The sequence below is a fragment of the Balaenoptera musculus genome, chromosome 3 (genome assembly GCF_009873245.2).
Source record: "Balaenoptera musculus isolate JJ_BM4_2016_0621 chromosome 3, mBalMus1.pri.v3, whole genome shotgun sequence".
In the NCBI taxonomy this organism is placed as follows: Eukaryota; Metazoa; Chordata; class Mammalia; order Artiodactyla; family Balaenopteridae; genus Balaenoptera; species Balaenoptera musculus.
This window is the reverse complement of record NC_045787.1, coordinates 165,258,142-165,276,455: the sequence shown is the minus strand read 5'-3', so window position 1 is coordinate 165,276,455 and position 18,314 is coordinate 165,258,142. Positions and strand designations below refer to the sequence as shown.

The window sequence follows — 18,314 nt, the reverse complement described above, 5'->3', positions numbered from 1 at the left end:
CACCTGAAACTAACACAACATGGTAAATCAACTATACCCCAATATAAAATAAAAATTAAATTAAAAAATCTGTTAAGAAAAAAAATAATACTGTACTGTATGTTTGAAAGTTGCTAAGAGAGTATATATTGAGTTCTCATCACAAGAAAAAAATTTTGTGATTATGTGATGACGGCTGCTAACTAGCCTTATTGTGATCACTTCGCAATATACATAAATATCGAGTCATTATGTTGTACACCTAAAACTAATATAATGTTACATGTCAATTATATCTCACTTAAAAAATAGAATTATATTGCAGCCCTCCTGATTGCCTTCCCCTGCTTTCTACTTTTTCTTTCTTTCATGTCCCACATCACCTTCTAACACGCTACAGTGGTAATTTGTTATGTTTGTTTCTAGTCATTCCCTGACAGATGGGATGGTTCATGAGGCAGCAAGCTTGACCCTTGTGTTCAATTGCTGTGCCCTCAGGGTCTAGAACAGGACGAGGCAAACTGCTTCCGTAAAGGGCCAGGTAGGAAATATTTTTTACTCTGTTGCAACTACTTGGCTCTGCTGTTGTAGGAAAAGCAGCCACAGACAATACGTAAATAAATGAGCATGGCTGTGTGCCAATAAAACTTTATTGACAAAAGCAAGCAGGGGGCCGGGCTTGACCTGCGGGCTGGCGTCTGCTGAGCTCTGGTCTAGAGCACTGCCTGGTACACAGGTGTTCAGTAGGTGTTGGCTGAGTGGATTCGTGGGAGCCTGAATGAAGCCACCCGCTTCTAGGTTCAGCCCTTGAGGGAGGTCTGGTTCTCCCAGGTCACAAGACACTAAGAAGTGACGGTTGGATTGCGTGAGCCCCTTGGCTTTTGGGGGCACCCTGGGGAGGCCCTCTGGGAGAGACTTGGCAGGTCAAGGGCGAGGGTAGGTGTCCTGGGCCAAGGTCAGAGAGACTCCTGAGGGTGGCCTCCCAGGTCCCTAGGGCAAGGAAGGAGACCGAGGTCCCAGTTGCCACCAGGACGTAAGCAGCGACAGAGCAAGGGCTTTGTTCTAATCACCCTGTGTCCCCGATGTGTGGCACACACGGTGCATTTGCCACTTACTTGGTGAAGGCTGGGGCCAAGCACCAGCCGCGAGGGCCGAGGGGACTCACCGAAGCAGGCCTGGTGGCGCTGGGTGAAGCCAGGGGGACAGCGACAGGTGAAGGCACCGATGGTGTTGACGCAGAAGAACTGGCAGTTGTGCTGCCTGGAGGAGCACTCGTCCACGTCTGCAGCACAGAGGGTCCCAGGGGGCTCAGGGCAGGGCCCGCCGGGACTGCGGGGTTCCCAAGGGAGACACCCTGGAGACGGCACCCGACCCCATGCAGTGGGAGCGTGTGAGATGCCCCTGGGGGGGACAGGGACAGAGCCCCATGGCGCGTGGGTGGGGAGAGAGGGACGTCACCTCTGCAGATCCTGCCGTTCTCCTCCAGCAGGTAGCCTCGGGGGCAGGCGCACAGGAAGCTGCCCTCGGTGTTTTTGCAGAGGAAGGGACATGGCGTGGGGGCCTGGCTGCACTCGTCCACATCTAGAGGGGACGCAGCACTCAGGAGGGTCAGTCAGACATTCCTGGGGGGCTCAGGGGCTGGGGTCCCTACCCCCACCCTGCTGAGGCCTCCTTCCCAGACCCCAGCTACCCAGAATCTGTGGGCTTACACAAGGAACTGGCTTTTTTTTTTTTTTTTTTGTATAAAGCCAGAGAGTAAATATATTTGGTTTTGCAGACCAGACAGTCTCAATCCCAGCTACTCAACCCTGCCTCTGTGGTAGGAAAACAGCCACAGAGGGTAAGGAAACAAATAGGCGTGGCCATGTGCCAATAAAACTTTATTAACAAAAATAAGCGGAGGGCTGGACTCAGCCCTCGGGCAGGAATTTGCCGACCCTGACTTAGATGAACACCTGCTACACAATGTGACTGAAAAATCTTAGGATGCAGCAGAGAACAGGAGGAAAGTGGTCCATATGGGCTGGGGGTGGAGGGAAGAAACAAGGATGCTTTGCTTCTGGTCTCAGTTTTTTCACGGGGGTGTGTGCCAGGCGCTGCATGGAGAGGCTCGGGGGGTGGGGCGGGGGGCTCACCCACGCAGGCTGTGGCAGTGGTGTCAGGCGCGTACCCAGCCCAGCAGTGGCAGCGGAAGGAGCCAAGGCTATTGATGCACTCGCCGTGGGGGCACAGGTGAGCGAGCACACGGCACTCATCCACGTCTGAGGACAAGCAGGGCTCGGCTGGGGCCGTCCCCCCTGGGTCACCAGGGCATGCCGCCTCCCTCGGGCCCACCAGCCCTCTCCCGGGAGGCAAGGCCAGCCTCTGCTTCCCCTCCTGGCACCCCAGAGCTGGCGGCCTGGCCCCTGTGAACCCCACCCTGAGGCGAATGAAACTCCTTCCACTGGACGCTGAGGATCCCCGTGGTGGGGACACACCCACACCATAGCCTCATCAGTGACACCTTCTCAGGGCACCCCGTCCACATACATGGAAGCAGAGATGCACGCACAAGCATTGCACACCAGTCACACACTCAGACGCTTCTGCAGAATCACAAGGACACACGCTCATGGGCTCCTCTGAATGAGACACGCTCACACAGAAATACACTCACACTCGCTCACACACGTACCCACCCTCACAGACCTTATCACTGAACCAGCTCACTCCTTCTCACCCACTTTCTGGTGTGTACTCCTCACTCGGCTCCCACCCTCACTAGCACATGCACACACGCACGTGCACACACGCAAGGACAAGCTCACACACAGAATGCACACCAGCTCACCTGCTCTTTAACCAGCTTGCACACACAGGGGGATGCACACCAGCTCACACGCTCACTAATGAGCCCGCACACACAGAACAAAGGACACACACACACACACGCTGGCTCACACACCTGCTCCCCCATCCCACCCAAGTTCATGCACACACGCAGAGCGACGAACAGGCTCTGGTTCACGCTGGTCCACACACCTGCCAGCACAGAGGTGCACACACTGGCTCACGTACTCTAACACCGGCTGAGGCACAGACACACAACCGTGAACAGATCCCCACCCACCTCGGCCGTCGGCGGTGTAGCCCGAGCCATGGGGGCACAGCTTCTTGTGGGCGGCAGTGCCGGGCAGGGGACAAAGCTCGCAGTGGGGGCCCCAGCCGCGGCCACCCCCGCAACAGCACTCGGCCCTGGTGACCGCCTCGCCGCCACTGGACTGAGCCTGGCACGTGGCCTGCAGCACCTCGGAGAAGCAGGGCCCTTGCCGGGTGTCTGGAGAGAACGGGTGGGGATGGTGGGTGGGAGGAACGAGCTGTCTGGGTGCCCCTTCCCCGTGGCGTCCAGCGGTGTTGAGAGTCTACACATGGGCTCCCAGCATCTCCGACGCATCTGTGCCAGTGCGTGGGGTGACATCTTGCAAGCTGTGGTTGCCTAGTGCTGTTAAACGCCCTCTCGGGGCTGGGGCCGGGCTGTGGCAGAAGCTGCAGACCCCAAATCGGAAAGGTACCCCTGGGCTGCAGAGGATGGCTTCCTGAGGTCAGAGGGCAGCATCCCTCTGGCCGCAGAGAGAACAAGGGACAGCGTGGAGGCAAAAGGTGGTGGTGTCCAGGACAGACAGTAGGGACAGAGCGAGGGGTGACGTCCAGGGAAGTGGGGAGGAGGCCATTGGGTTACCCCAGGAGGCTGGCTTGGGGGTCCGGGTGGGAGGTAGGGCATCGCTGAGACGAGGCTTGGGGAGCAAAGATGCTGAGCTGAATCTGGGGTGCATGGGGGATGGGGGTGTCCAGGAGGCAGCTGGATACACATGCTTGGTCTGAAGCTGTGGGGTGGAGACTGCGCTCGGGGTAGGGGGAGAGTAAAAAGGGAGAAGAGTGGCAAGGACTGTGGGGACAGGGATAGACAAGTCGCCAGGACACACGGTACCACTGGGTCGCCCTCCAGGTTTAGCCCCTAGGAAGTGGTGAACCTGGGGAGGGCCGGTTCCTGGGTGTGATGATGGACAGGGCAGGGGGAAGATGCTCTAATCTTCCAGGGGGTTTGACTGAAGGGACAAAGGGAAGCTGGGGGCGTGCGGTGGACACGTGTGTCTAGATTGGCTCAGTGACCCCCTCGGTGCCCCTGGCCCCGTCCCCGCCTTGGGGAGCTCCCAGGTGGCGGTGCCACATGCTGGGTGGCTATGTCCCCCGTACCTGGGCCTGGCCACACTCACCGTGGCACTCAGTGAAGCCAGGGCTGGGCTGGAATCCCTCGTCACAGTCACAGCGGAAGCTGCCTGCGGTGTTGATGCAGCGGCCATTGGCACAGAGGCTGGGCTGGGCATGGCATTCATCGTCATCTGAGGCGGGAGGGATGCGGCAGGCCGGGGTGGGGGGAGGCCAGAGTCCCTTGAGCTGGCTTCCACCTCCAGGGTCGATGCCTGCCCGCCCACACCCTCTGGCTTTGAACTCTCCCGTCCGTCGGGGGCAGGGAGGCCGTGCATGCCTGAAGCCCTCCTGTACCTGTGCAGCCCTCCCCAGAGCCCAGCTGGGGCCGCATGCCCGGGGGGCAGATGCAGGTGAAGGTGCCAATGAGGTTCTCGCACATCATGCCCCGGGCGTGGCAGTCCTGCTTGCTGTCTGCACACTCGTCCACATCTGCGGGCAACCCCAGACCAATGGGGCTCAAGGCCAGACACACCATGGACCAGCTCCAGGATGTGAGGACCTGGACCCCACCCCTCGGTGGCCTCGGTGGGCCAGAGTGAGGTCCTTGAAGCACTGCCAGGTGCCCATTCCTCCCCTGACCGTCCCAGACCTCCTGGGAAGCCAAGGGAGGGGGGGGTCACAACTGCCCCAAACACTCACATCCCCTGCCTACATCAGGGTCTGTGAATCTGTCTGGCCTTCACTGTGGTCCCTGGAACACTGACTCTGAAATAGCCCTTGAGGGACCAAGTCGCAGGCCAGGGTTTCTACCCTCGACACTGTGGACATTTGGGACTAGAAAATTCTTTGTGGTGGGAGGCTCTTCTGCACACTGTAGGATATTGAATAGCATCCCTGGCCACTCAATGCCTGTAGCACCCACCCACCCACCCACCCATGACAATAAAAAATGTCTCCAGGCATTGCCACATGTCCCTGGGTTGGGGGCACAATCGCTGTCCCCACTGTGCTAGCCCACTCAGAGCATGTCCAGCCACAACTGGAGAGGCCCCCAAAGCCACACTCACTGTTCTGTTAGATTGGGGAGCCAAGGAGATGCTAGCACCCCCTTTCATAACTATAAAAACAGAACCACTAGTCACAAAAGAGCACCCATTGCACCCTCACTTGCCTCAGCTCTCCCCTCACTTTATCACTTATTGCTCATTCCCACCCTTGGAGGCAGAGGTCTTATTTCTTCATTTTCTCTCGGGACTGAGGCATGGGGAGCCCCAGGGCCCTATCCATAGCCCACCTGCCCAGACGGGTCCTACCTCGGCACATGGCCCCATCCTCTCGCAGGGCATAGCCAGCCGGGCAGGTGCACACGTAGGAGCCCTCAGTGTTGTGGCAGCGGAAGGCGCAGAGCAGGGGATTCAGGGAGCACTCATCAATGTCTGGGGAGGTCAGGGGAGGTGCCGGCTGGTCGGGGTCTGCCTGCGGGACCCCCTGTCCCTCTCTCAGGCCAGCCCCCCTCACCCCCATCACACAGCCCAGGTCTGGGCAGGCAGGGTCGTACCCTCACAGGTCATCATGGGACCAGGCTCAAAGCCATCAGCACAGGCACATTCGAAGCCTCCAATGATATTGGTGCAGGTGCCTTCCCCGCAGGGGTGTCCGACGGAGCACTCGTCTGTGTCTGGGTGGGGGTAAGGGGGTGGTCAGAGCCTGCCGAGGGCTCCCACCCTTGACATGATCCTGTCTGCCTCCTGCTGACTGCCTACAGACTGGATAGGGCCAGATCTGCTGCACCTTTAGGCTGGACGCAGGGCAGGCATGCAGTATGTGTTCAATGAATAAGTAAATGAGTGAGTGAATGAATGAGTGAAGAGCAAGTAAATGAATGAAAAGTGTGCAAATGTGTGAATGAATGAGTAAGTAAATGAATAAATGAATGAGTGAATAAACATCAGCAAGAAGGACGAGTGGGTGGGGGAGAGTGACAGTGGCTGAGCAGCAGGGTGCTGCCTTGGGTGGTGTCTGCCTTCCCCGGCTCCTTCCTCCCCTGGGAAGCAGGCTGGGGCAGGCTGGTCACTCACCCACGCAGCTGACACCTGTGAAGTCCAGGCTGTAGCCAAAAGGGCACTCGCAGCGGAAAGAGCCATCAGTGTTGACACAAAGGCCGTTAGCACAGACGCCAGGGTTCTCCGCACACTCGTTCACATCTGCAGGTAGCGGAGGTTGCAGGCACGGCATCTGTCATGCCCTGGCCACACTCAGGGTCTCTTCCTTTCCTCCAGGGGAGTGGGGTCCAGGGCTACCCATGGGTCGAGGAGGGAGCCTGAGACTTGGGAACCAGGGTAGAGCCCAGACAGGGCTGGGCGGGAAAGGAGGAGACTGCGGTGGCCCAGGGGGGCTCTTAGCATGTGGGCGAGGGGCTCACCTTCCCGAGAATCATCCGGGCCTGGGACTGCCCCGTGGCCAAAGGGGCACAGCTCCTGAAAGGCGGCTGGACACCGAGAGGGGAAGGGAGGTGAGGGTCTGGGGCCACGTGCAGCCCCCAGGATGCCCCTGTGTGTAGGGAAGGCTGAAGGAGAGCAGATGGGGGCAGGCAGGCAGGGTCAGGGGAGACTGGACGGGGGTGGGTGCTCACCACTGCCCTCCTGAGGACACAGCTCGCAGGGGTCATTCCAGCCCTCACCGGGCCTCTGGCTGCAACAGCACCGGGTCTTCGTGGTGTTGAAAGCTTTGGGTACCGAGCACTTTCCAGCCTCGAAATGGATGAAGCAGAAACTCTGCCGTGTGTCTGTGGGGTGATTCCCCAGAGAAACGCTAGGAGGGCTAGCCACCCCAGTCCTCATGAATAGGGTGGTCCTGACCCTACCAGCAACCAATCAGAACGCTCCAGAATCACTCCATGGTGATTGGTTCAGGGACGGACATGTGACCCACACCGGGCCAATGAGGGTCAGCCCCGGGGTTTTTGCTGAAAATCTGAGAATCCCTTCCAGCAACACCCCACATTCACATCTGTGGGGGTCATCCCAGGCTGGGAGAATAGTCAAACCTAGCCACGTTATTCTTGGATCAGAATTCCTTTCCTGGAGAGGCAAAGTGACTCATTCCAGAGAGCCAGAGGACCCAAGATTTCAGACTCCAAATCCTCGTTACTGACTCCCAGTCAGCCCTGGACCACCACCGGCCTGAGATGTCCTTACAGATAGGTTGGGGTTTGGTTCACCACTGGCCCCCATAAAAACAAATACTTGTTGAGTTGCCCTGCCCTCTGCCTTGTTGCCCTAACCTGGGAGAGAAGAGGCCAGCTCAGCCTGGGTGAGGCTAGCCCACACTGGACAAGGCTCCTGGAGATCCATACAAGAAACTGCAGCCCCCTTTCTGGGTGATCCAGCTCTTTCCTAACCCTGTGTGCTCCCTGGCCCCAGACTCACCAAAGCAACGGTGCCCGTTGTCAGACAGGACAAAGCCAGGCGGGCAGAGGCACTGGAAGCTCCCGGGGCTGTTGGTACAGGTGCCAAAGAGACATAGGTTGGGCTCTTCCAAGCATTCGTTGATGTCTGGAGGGGCAGGGACATGAGGTGGGTGGGGTGCAGCAGGCCCTCCACTGGGGTGGGTGGCCTCAGCTGCTGGGAGGGGCAGATGGAGTGGGGGGCCCAGCCAGGGAGGGTCCAGGGACTGACGCAGGGTGGGGTCCCCAGGGTTCAGGATTAGCTGGAGCACCAGGTGGGCAGTGTGTGTGGGGGTCTTTCCTAGAAGGTGTCTCCAGGTTAGGGGTCATGGTCTGGAAAAGTTCATCTTTAGAGAGTAAATTTTTACAGAGCTAACTAAGACTAGATAAAATTAGCCTACAGTGGAAGAAGTTAGCTTGCATTGTACTAGGCTAGCCCATCTGCTCAGGCCAGATTGGCCCACATTAGCCCAGGCTGTACAAGGCTAGTCCAAGTGGATGAATGGACCAGAGGTGTTCAGGCCAGACTGGTCCTTGACCACCACTCATCAGGTGAGAAGTTCCAGGTTTGGTGCAGTGAGACCCACACCCATGCCCATTTTATAGGATTCACGAGGAAGCCTGGGGGCCCCAGAGAGAGAGAGCCCTGAGCCAAGAGAGCATCCTAATAACAATAACAGTATACGGAACTGTATTGGGCGCTGTGCTAACTGCATCTCTTCACTCACCACCACCCCAGCTGGCATTCCCATTTTACAGATGGGGGAAGAACAGAGGCCGGAGGTACCTCCCTGGCCCCAGAGCTGGGAGGTGAGGCCAGACACTCACCGACACAGTGGTCACTCTGAACCTGGAAGCCGGGGGGACAGATGCAGCGGAAGGAGCCCTCAAGGTTCTGGCAAGTGCCTGGTAGGCAGGTTCCCGCGAGGCTGAGACACTCGTTGGCATCTGGGGAGAGGAGGAGGAGGGGTCCCAGCACCAGCTGGTGGCAGGGGCTTGCCAGGGGCTAGGGCCGGCACCTATGGTCACTGCACGATGGCCAAGGCCCCCAGACAAGCCTTTCTGGATCCAGAGGAAGGGCTGATACTCAGGAAAACAGGGACATCTGGAGAAGAATATTCTCGGTCTTGATGGGGGTTATAGGTGGAGCCAGGGGAAGGGGAAGCAAAGTTCCTAATCTCAAGCCACTTGCACACCCCTTTCATGGTTTCCATGGCATCCATTCAACACCTCTATTATACCATACTTCATAAAACTTAGAGCTTCAAGACAGCCTCACCCTAAACCACAAACCCTGTGAAAACATAGGTGTGATGTGCTGGTTTTATACCTTAAAATAAATGCATGGTTATGAAATGGAACCATGCTCACTCAGAAGTACCAACTGCAGGTAAACTTGGAGTAGGGGCTGGCTGAGATGGCTTCCAGCACCATAGTGAGACTCACCTATGCAGTTCTTCCCATCACTCGTGAGCTCAAAGCCATCCTGGCAGAGGCAGTGGAAGGAGCCTGCTGTGTTGAGGCACTGGCCAAATCGGCACACCTGCCCCATGATGGTGCTGCATTCATCCATGTCTGCAGATGGAAGATGGGCCAGCGGGGTCACCCACATAGCCTAGGGCTCTGAGCCTCCCTTGCTCTTCTGTTCACAAAGTTGAGTTGATGGCAGTGACTTCAATTTATTGAGCACTTATATACCAGCTGTATATTAACCCTCCAACTATCCTATAAAGCAGACACCAATATTTTCTAATATGAGCATTTTAAGGCTATGAATTTGCCTGTACATACTACCTTAGCTGCATCCCACAAATTTTGTTATGTTGTGTTTTCATTTTCATTTAATTCAAAATGTTTTCTAATTTTCTTATGATTTGTTCTTTTTCCTATGGATTCTTTAGGAGTATATTGTTTAACTTCCAAACATTTGGGGATTTTCTGGATATCTTTCTGTGACTGATTTCTAGTTTAATTCACTTACATTCCAAGGACCTACCTTGTGTAACCTCAATTTTTAAAATTTTGTTGTTTATCTTATGGCCCAGAATATGGTCTTTCCTGGTGAATGTCCATGTGCACCTGAGAAGAATGTATGTTCTGGGATGTTCTATAAATATCACTCAGGTCTAGGTGGTTCACATGATTGTTCAGGTGTTCTATATTCTTACTGATCTTCTACTTGATCCCTCTATTACTGAGGGAGGAGTGTTAAATCCTCTAACTGTAATTACAGATTTGTCTATTTCTTTTTCAGTTCTATCAATTTTTACTTCATGTGTTTTGAAGCTCTACTGCTAGCTGCATATGCATTTATGATTGTTATGTCTTCTCAGAGAAATGACCCCTTAATCAATATATATTGACTCTCTTTATTTCTGGTAATATTCCTTGTTCAGAAGTCAATTTGGTCTGATATTAAGATAGGTAGGTACTACTATTAACCTTCTTTTTACAGAGAAGGAAACTGAAGCACAGAGAGGTAAATGACTTGCCTAGGGTCACACAGCTGGCAGATGGCAAAGCTGGGATTTGAATTCACACCACCTGACCTTGGAATCCACTTTCAACCATTGCACTCAACTGCCAGCATCCCACCACCCAGGTCTTGTCTTCACTGTTCACCTTTCTCTCTGTACTGTCCATCTCCTTCTTATCAACCTGAGTGTAAACTCTAGTGAGGGACCCTCGGTACTTGACAATTGAAGGGGTTTGGAGAACTTTATGGTTAACTAGTTTTCAATCCCCTGAGGTTGTTTTTCTGAAGGCATCCCTGGGGCGAGATCCTTAATTTCAGAGGGGTGCCCTCAAGCCAAGAACCCACTTTTCAGTAGGGGTGCACTGAGGCTTGCCCACCAGCCCGGGCAGCTCACCCACGCAATGTCCGTTGTGTGTCGCCACAAAGCCAGGGAAGCAGAGGCAGCTGTAGGAGCCGACGATATTCTTGCAGGTCCCATTTCCGCATGGCTGCTGGTCACACTCGTTGACGTCTGCCAGAGCAAAGCCCCTGATCCCCGCCCAGCTCACCCAGGGCATCGGGCAGCTTGGGCAGTGAGGGCCTGGCTGGACCCAGCCCCCCTCTCCTGCACTTCACCCTGCCCAGGTGGATGGGAAGTGATGGCTGGGAAATACCCCTATTTATCACTTCCATTCTACAGATGGGAAAACTGAGGTGCAGGGAGGTGAATAAGTCATTTACCTAAGGTCTCAGGTGCCAGGGCTCACAGCTGTGAGTCTGTGAATCAGGATGGGCAGAAGCATCATCCCCACCCCAGGGGAGGTGTAGACCCATGGCCCCTCGCCCTTGGCAGCCTGGCCTAAGAGGAAGGAGCAGAGGGGGCTCTCACCCATGCACAGGGTCTGGTCTGCTGAGGCCCGGAAGCCACGGTGACACAGGCACATGTAGCTATCAGCTGTGTCCACGCAGTCGCCATGGCTACAGACGTTTGGGATCTCCCGACACTCATTCCGTCCTGAGGGAGGGCAGGGAGTGTGGTGCCCCCAGAGTCCCCACCCCACAGTGTGTCCCGAGCCATCACACGTGGCAGTGGGCAAGCCCGACCGCCTACCCATTCTAGCTGCTGTCCCAGGGGAAATGCTTCACCTCCCATTTCACCCTCATGACTCCCCTGTTAACAGATGCTCTCAGCACCCCCACCCCAAAGTACAGCCAAGGAGGGAATTCCCAGGCAGTCCAGAGGTTATAACTCCACGCTTCCACTGCAGGGGGGCACGGGTTCGATCCCTGGTCAGGGAACTAAGATCCTGCAAGCCGTGTGGCACAGCTCCCCCCCCCAAAAGAAAGTACAGCCAAGGAAAAAAGCCCGGACAGAGCCGTGCCCTACCCAAGTCACAGAGGGAGGCAGAGTCTGGCTTTGTCCTACACCCCACTCCCTCACCTCCCGACTGGGGTCCCCACTTACCCACGCAAGCCCCCCCTGGCGACAGCTTGTACCCTCGGGCGCACTTGCAGCTGTAGCTGCCGGGGATGTTGATGCAGTTGGCATTCTGCTGGCAGGGGCTCTCCCCGCTGGCACACTCGTCCACGTCTGGGGAGTACAGCCAGCGGGGTGGGGTTGAAAGAGACTCTTCCCTGCAGAATCAAACCCTAAACCCAGCCCCCCCCCCACTTCAGGGCAGGTGGTCCCTCCAGAAGCAGCCAGAACCACATTGAGCGGGGTGATGTGGGATGGAGCCCCTCGGAAAGGCGTTAGCCCCATACGCAGAGGGGGAAACTGAGGTTCACGGGGTTTAAAAGACTTGCCCAGAGAGCACAGGCTGGGAGGGGGGACCAGCATCCCACCCGGGGCTGGGGAGGCAGGGGGGCGGCACCTTCGCAGACCAGCAGCACCCTGTTGTAGCTGAAGCCCGTGGGGCACTCGCAGCGGAAGCTCCCGATCTGGTTGATGCAGACGCCATTGGCACAGATGGCAGGGATCTCCCCACACTCGTCGATGTCTGGGGAGGGCGCCAGCCGTCAGGAGCAGCCCAGCCCCCCGCAACGTCTGGGGACCCTGACCTAAGAGATCATGCAGTCTAGGAGAAGATGTGTCCCCCAACCAGCACACACTTGAAAAATTCTGCAGTGGCCAAACTATATCTGTTCACACCGGAAAGAAATCAGGATGTGGGAGGGAAGGCAGGGGGAGAGAGCCTCTTTCTCAACAAAAATGCACATTTGCTGTGACCCAGCAAGCCTGCTTTGTGGGGTCTCCGGGAATGAAGCAGCCCTGTGTGTGAGCAGGAAGCTGCAGGGGAGGACCTGTGGTGACGTTTAGCAAGAAACTGGAAACATCACCAGAGGAGTGGATGACAAAATGTGGTCCCTCCCTACAAGGGAATACGATTCATCCTGAAAAAGGGGTGAAGCACTGACACGCACTACAACGTGGACGAACCTTGAAAACATGATGCTCAGTGAGAGAAGCCAGTCCCCAAAGGACAAATACCGTACGATTCCATTTATATGAAACGTCCAGAACAGGCAAATCCACAGAGATCGAAAGTGGAATAGTGATTGCCAGGGGCTGGGGGAAGGCAGAACGGGGAATGACTGTTCATGGGGACAGGGTTTCTTTTTGTGTGATGAAATTGTTCAAACTTAAATTGAAGTGATGGGGCACAGCTCTGTGAATATACGAAAACCCACTGAATTGTGCACTTTTGATGGGTGGAGTGAATTATATCTCAATAAAGCTGTTGTTTATATAAAAGAACCTGGAATCTGCCTATGTGTCCACCCATGGGGGACTGACTTATGACCTGGGATGTGTCCATATATGGAATACTACAAAGCAGGGCAAAGAAGGAGGCAGTGCTGAGTGTAGGAACCTGGCTGGTTCTTCACGACTCTTTGCTGGGTGAAAAAAATAAGTTGCAGACGAGACATAAGAAAGCACAGAATTTATGTCCAACTCCCCAGAAAACAATGCCATGCATTTTCAAAGGCGGATCTCTATGTGTCTTTAAATGCATGAAGAAAGAACTAGAAAGAAATACTCCAGGCGTAAAGCATGAATTATATCTCAATAAAGCTGTTGTTTATATAAAAGAACCTGGAATCAGCCTGTATCCACCCATGGGAGACTGACTTATGACCTTGGGAGAGTATGAAGGAGACTTAGATTTGAGGGGGTGACTGGAGGGGGAGTTGCTCTTATCTGCTCTGTTCCAATTGTTGAAAATAAGGAGAATACAACCGTAGAATGAAAACAACTGAAAATAGGTTCATCAATTAAACACCGCACAGCTGAAATTTGGCATTCGGGTATCAAATTGTACAAAACCTCATTTAACTTAAAAAGGGAGTGTTCTGCTCCACGCTGCAACACGGATGAACCTTGGGGGCATTATGCTGAGTGAAATAAGACAGACACAAAAGGACAAATACTATGTGAATCTGTTTCTATGAGGTCAGATTTATAGACAGAAAGTAGAATGGCGGTTCCCAGGACCTGGGGGAGGGGGATCGGAGTTAGTATTTAATGGGGACAGAGTTTCAGTCTGGGAAGATGAAAAGTTCTGGAGATGGATGTTGGGGATGGTTGCACAACAGTGTGAATGTACTTAATGCCACTGAACTGGACACATAAAAATGGTTAAAATGGTAAATGTTATGTGTATTTTTACAGAATTTTAAAAAATGAATAACAATTTAATAAAAATACTCTCATTGCTTTTTTTTAAAAAAGGGGCATGATTCCAGGCCTGGGGAGTTGGAAGAGTGAGGGTGTGGGGTGGGGGAGGGTCGAAGGGAAAGAGCTGTGGGGGGAGGGGAAGAGAGGGGGCAGGGCTCTAGGCACAGAGTGACCTGGGGCTACAGGCAGGAGGGTGGTGGTCACTCACCGAGGGGCTTCCCTGTGTGGATGTCAACGACGAACCCGGGAACCTGGTTTCCACACAGGATCTGGTAATCCACTGGGCAAAGGAGAATGGGGAAGGCAGGGCGCTGGGGCTGCAGCCTCCCCGGGTGGACACCTCCTCCTCCTCTGATCAGCTTGTCCATCCCTGTAGCCCAGTGCTCACCTGGCCTCTGATAACTAGTCCCTCTCCCTCCCACCACTCTGACCAGCACTGGGAGGGTTACGGGTGCCATACACCTGTGCGGGGTGATCTTCTAACACATAGACATGACCTCCCTCATCTCTTCCCTGCATGAGTGCCACCAGCCACACCCCACTGTCCTCACCATAAAGTGCAGACTCTTCAGTCTGGACCTCAAGAACCTTCACCCTCAACCCCACCTTTCCTCCAACAGCATCTCCTGCCCTCCTGTTATATGATTTCATTCCATGTCTGGATGTGTCCTGCTCTGTCATGCTTCCGAAACTTTGCATATGCTGTTCCCTAGCATAGTTCACTTCAACCTTGAGGACTCAGGGCAGCCCACCACTCTGGCCCTGGACAGCTGATGACGCCATCGTTTGGCTCTTCCAGGGCAATTCACTCTCTGACTATATCCCACTGCTGACACCAAGATACTGCTTGCCTGACCTTGATCCCCAGGTGGGTGGGTGTCCCTGGACCCACCTGACAGACATGAGCAGGCATTTGGGCAGTGCCACCTTTCCCCACATCCCTGCCCTGCTCCTCACTTGCTCTTCTGCCTGTATCGTGATGAGAACAGACCAATCTCAGTGGCCCCTATGCCTAGTGTGGACTTCTGTCTCATCATATGCAACCTGCACCTCAGATTCAGGTGCATAAGATTCAGGTAGGTACCTAACTCCCAGCACATAATTTGTGAGTGACATTTGATCTGTCTTGACAATCTCATAACCATACTTGGCTGTCTGCAGTTTCCTCCCAGACTGCACAGCTTGGGTCTACCTTATTCTTATTTCCTAGAACCCAGAACAGGGCCCGGCACTCAGAGACAGCCAGTAATGACCCCTTCTCATACCACTGCACTGGGTTGAACAATGACCCTCCACCCCCAAAGTTCATGTCCACCCAGACCCTCTGAATGTGACCTTTTTGGGAAATAGGGTCTTTGCAAATACAATCAAGTTAAAGTCATCCTGGATCAGAGTAGCCCTAATGCAATGACTGGTGTCCTTATAAGAAATGAAGAGACATGTGGAGACACAGGGAGAAGCCATATGAGTTGAAGGCAGAGATGGAGGAGATGCAGGTACAAGCCAAGCAACACCGAAGAATGCCTGGAGCCACCAGAAACCGGACGAAGCAAGTAAGAATTCATCCCTAGAGCCTCTGAAGGAAGTGTGACCCTGCCCACACCTTGATTTATGACGTCTAGCCTCCAAGACTGTGAGAAAATATGTTTCTGGTGTTTTTTTTTTTTTTAAGCCATCAAGTTTGTGGTATTTGTTGCCACAACCCTAGGAAACGAATTGTCTTAGTTCAGGCTGCTATAAGGAAATACCATGAACTGTTTGGCTCCAATAACAAAGGTTTACTTCTCACAGTTCTGCAGGCTGGGAAGTCCAAGATCAAGGTGCCGGCAGATCTGGTGTCTGCTGAGAACTCTTCCTGTCTGTCTTCTTGCTGTGTCTTCACATGGCAAAGAGAGAACCTTTCTTGTGTCTCTTCTTATAAGGGCACTAATCCCATTTAGAGGGCTCCATCCACATGACCTAATTAACTCCCAAAGGCTCCACCTCCAAATGCCATCACACTGGGGGTTAGGGCTCCAACATATGAATTTTGGGGGAACTCAAACATTCAGTCCATAGCACTAGTACACTTGTAACCCCTAGTTATCCCCTCTACTCACCGCTCCATTCCTGCAGCTCTTTCTGATGCCTGGGCTGGTTGCTAGATCATCCTAATAGGTCTCATCCCAACTGCCAAAAAGGTCTTCTGCTCAGTCCTTCTTTCAGGACTTTGCTCCTGCTGTTCTTTGCCTGGAATACCCTTCTTCATCCTGACCGACATTTCTGTAATCCTCCCCAGAGCTTCTGCAAGCTTGCTCCGCCCGCAGCTCTTGGGGCCCTGGTACCTCTAACCAGCTGTGCTTTTCTCTCTGGCCCTAGGCACTCACTCACTGACCCCCCCAAATAATCTGTGAGTGTTCAAGGTTCTTTAGCACAAATGAAATCCTCACTGATCCATCCTGAATTCCTCAAGTCTGTGAAATAGAAGGATGCCTTGCCCTCCTTAAAAGTATTGATTTTTCCATACGTTGATTGGGATGGAACTTCAACTCTTCAGCTCTCATCAAAACAACACAGACTCATCTGGGAGTCCTAAGTGCGGGTGTGCCTCATTAAACACTGCATTAAAAAGGGCCAAGCTGGAATGAAGGCCAGGGAGGGGCACTTACGGCTGGCAGGGGTTGGGCAGGCCTCGCAGGGTCTATTCCAGGCCTGGCCAATGTTGTAAGAACAGCAGCACGTCTTCCGGGTCACGTTAAAGGTCAGCTCATTCCGACATGTACCGTTATAGTGCCGGAAGCAGACACTCTTCCTCATGTCTGCAGTTGGGTTGGGGTGAAGGATGCAGGCAAGAGACACCAGAGGAAGAGAGCCAGAGAGATAGGAACTCATTCACAAATCTATTTGGAAATTACTGGCTTGACTTCTCCCCAACACACATGAGGGTGCGCTTCACATTTTAGCCTTTCTCGGGCAGTGCACAACCTGGACAACCATACATGGCAGCCCTGGGTCCCTGAGCCCTGCAGCCTTGTTCACTGCTGCATACCAGCATCTCAAATACACTCACCCTCCCTCTCTCCTCCTACAAACACACCTCTCCACACTCTTCCAAGGCTTGGAGACTCCCAGAAGCCCCTCCCACACCCAAGTGCTTTTTCCACAACTGCTGGACTCCCCCATCATCACACTTCGTACCCATGCAGTTGTTGCCACCGTTGACTTGCAGGTATTCCGCTGGGCAGACACAAGTGTAGTTCCCCAGAGTGTTGTAGCAGGTACCAGGGCCACAGATGCCCGAGTGTGAAGAGCATTCATCGATGTCTGCAGGGGGAGGGAGGAATTGTCTGCATCCAGGACTTGTCTGGATAACTCCCCACCCCAGGTCTGCCAGAGCCACTTCGCTACGCGGTTGAGTTTAGTTTCAAGATTAGGTTAAAATGCACAGACATCTTAGTGATGTGTAAAGATATGGCACAGTGTTAGGTGGGGAAAAAAGTTTACTATGATCCCACTTCTATTAAGAGAAAACATGACCTGAGCTCATGAATTAATGATATTATCACCAAGAGTGGGGCAATCATGTGCTTCCCAGTGTGATGCAATAGGAAGCAAGAGCCCTATGAATAAAATATTCTTGAAAGAAAAAAGTTGATTCTCAACCTGATCGATCCCTTAGTCCAGAGGCAGCACACATTTTCTGTAAAGGGCCGGCAGTAAATGTTTTTTTCAGTTTTGCGAGCCAAACAATGGTCTCTGATGAGCTATTCACTTTGCCATGGTAGCGTGAAGGCAGCCAGCCATAGACAATGGGTAAACAAACTAGCATGCTGTGCCCCAATAAAACTTGACTTATGGCCACTGAAATGTGAATTTCATGTCATTTTCATGTGGCACAAAGTATTATTCTCCTTTTGATTTTTTCCAATAACCTAAAAATGTGAAAAGCATTCTTAGTGGGCTATACAAAAACAGGTGGTGGAATATTAGCAAGCTAGGAGTCACATTTCCAAAAATGGCAGAATAGGGAATGTCAGAGCTTTATTTCTCCACAAAAACAACTATTGAGCTGAGCAAAAACTGACAAAATTAACTTTTGAGGAACTCAGGAATCCAGTCAAAAACTTACAAAACCAGGGGATCTGATATATAAAATATCCTAGAGAATCCACAGAATGAAAACTATTAGAGCTAATAAATGAAGCGGCACAACTGCAGAATGCAAGATCAACACACTGACATAGAAATTTCAGTTGTATTTCTACAAACTACCAAAAAGCAATTGAAAAGGAAATTAAGAAAATAATTCCAATTATAATAGAATCCAAAAGATTAAATACTTAAGAATAAATTCAACCCAAGAGGTGAAAGACTTGTACACAGAAAACTATAAAACATTTCTGAAAAAAATTAGAGAAGACCTAAATAAATGGAAAGACATGCAGTGTACATGGATTAAAAGACTCATTATTGTTAAAATGGCAATATTCCCTAAAGTGATCTATAGAGTCAATGTAATTCCCATAAAAATCCCAGTGACTTCTCTTTTCTTGGCAGAAATGGAAAAGCTGATCCTAACATTCATATGA

General features: G+C 52.9%; 1 protein-coding gene across 1 annotated transcript in view; it reads right to left on the bottom strand.

Moving 5' to 3' along the window:
• Positions 1-18,314, bottom strand: part of FBN3 (fibrillin 3) — a 90,288-nt gene that overhangs the window by 9,314 nt on the left and 62,660 nt on the right. Inside the window, exons 41-61 of the mRNA XM_036847372.1 lie at positions 16,924-17,049; positions 16,395-16,544; positions 13,955-14,026; positions 11,942-12,067; positions 11,533-11,658; positions 10,957-11,082; positions 10,483-10,599; positions 9,059-9,187; positions 8,441-8,560; positions 7,596-7,721; positions 6,800-6,952; positions 6,590-6,655; positions 6,246-6,371; positions 5,726-5,845; positions 5,481-5,603; positions 4,522-4,656; positions 4,233-4,358; positions 3,089-3,295; positions 2,115-2,240; positions 1,438-1,560; positions 1,145-1,261 (exon numbers count right to left, since the gene is read on the bottom strand). Coding sequence (XP_036703267.1) covers positions 1,145-1,261; positions 1,438-1,560; positions 2,115-2,240; positions 3,089-3,295; positions 4,233-4,358; positions 4,522-4,656; positions 5,481-5,603; positions 5,726-5,845; positions 6,246-6,371; positions 6,590-6,655; positions 6,800-6,952; positions 7,596-7,721; positions 8,441-8,560; positions 9,059-9,187; positions 10,483-10,599; positions 10,957-11,082; positions 11,533-11,658; positions 11,942-12,067; positions 13,955-14,026; positions 16,395-16,544; positions 16,924-17,049 — 2,640 coding nt within the window. The remainder of the gene's footprint in view (positions 1-1,144; positions 1,262-1,437; positions 1,561-2,114; positions 2,241-3,088; positions 3,296-4,232; positions 4,359-4,521; positions 4,657-5,480; positions 5,604-5,725; positions 5,846-6,245; positions 6,372-6,589; positions 6,656-6,799; positions 6,953-7,595; positions 7,722-8,440; positions 8,561-9,058; positions 9,188-10,482; positions 10,600-10,956; positions 11,083-11,532; positions 11,659-11,941; positions 12,068-13,954; positions 14,027-16,394; positions 16,545-16,923; positions 17,050-18,314) is intronic.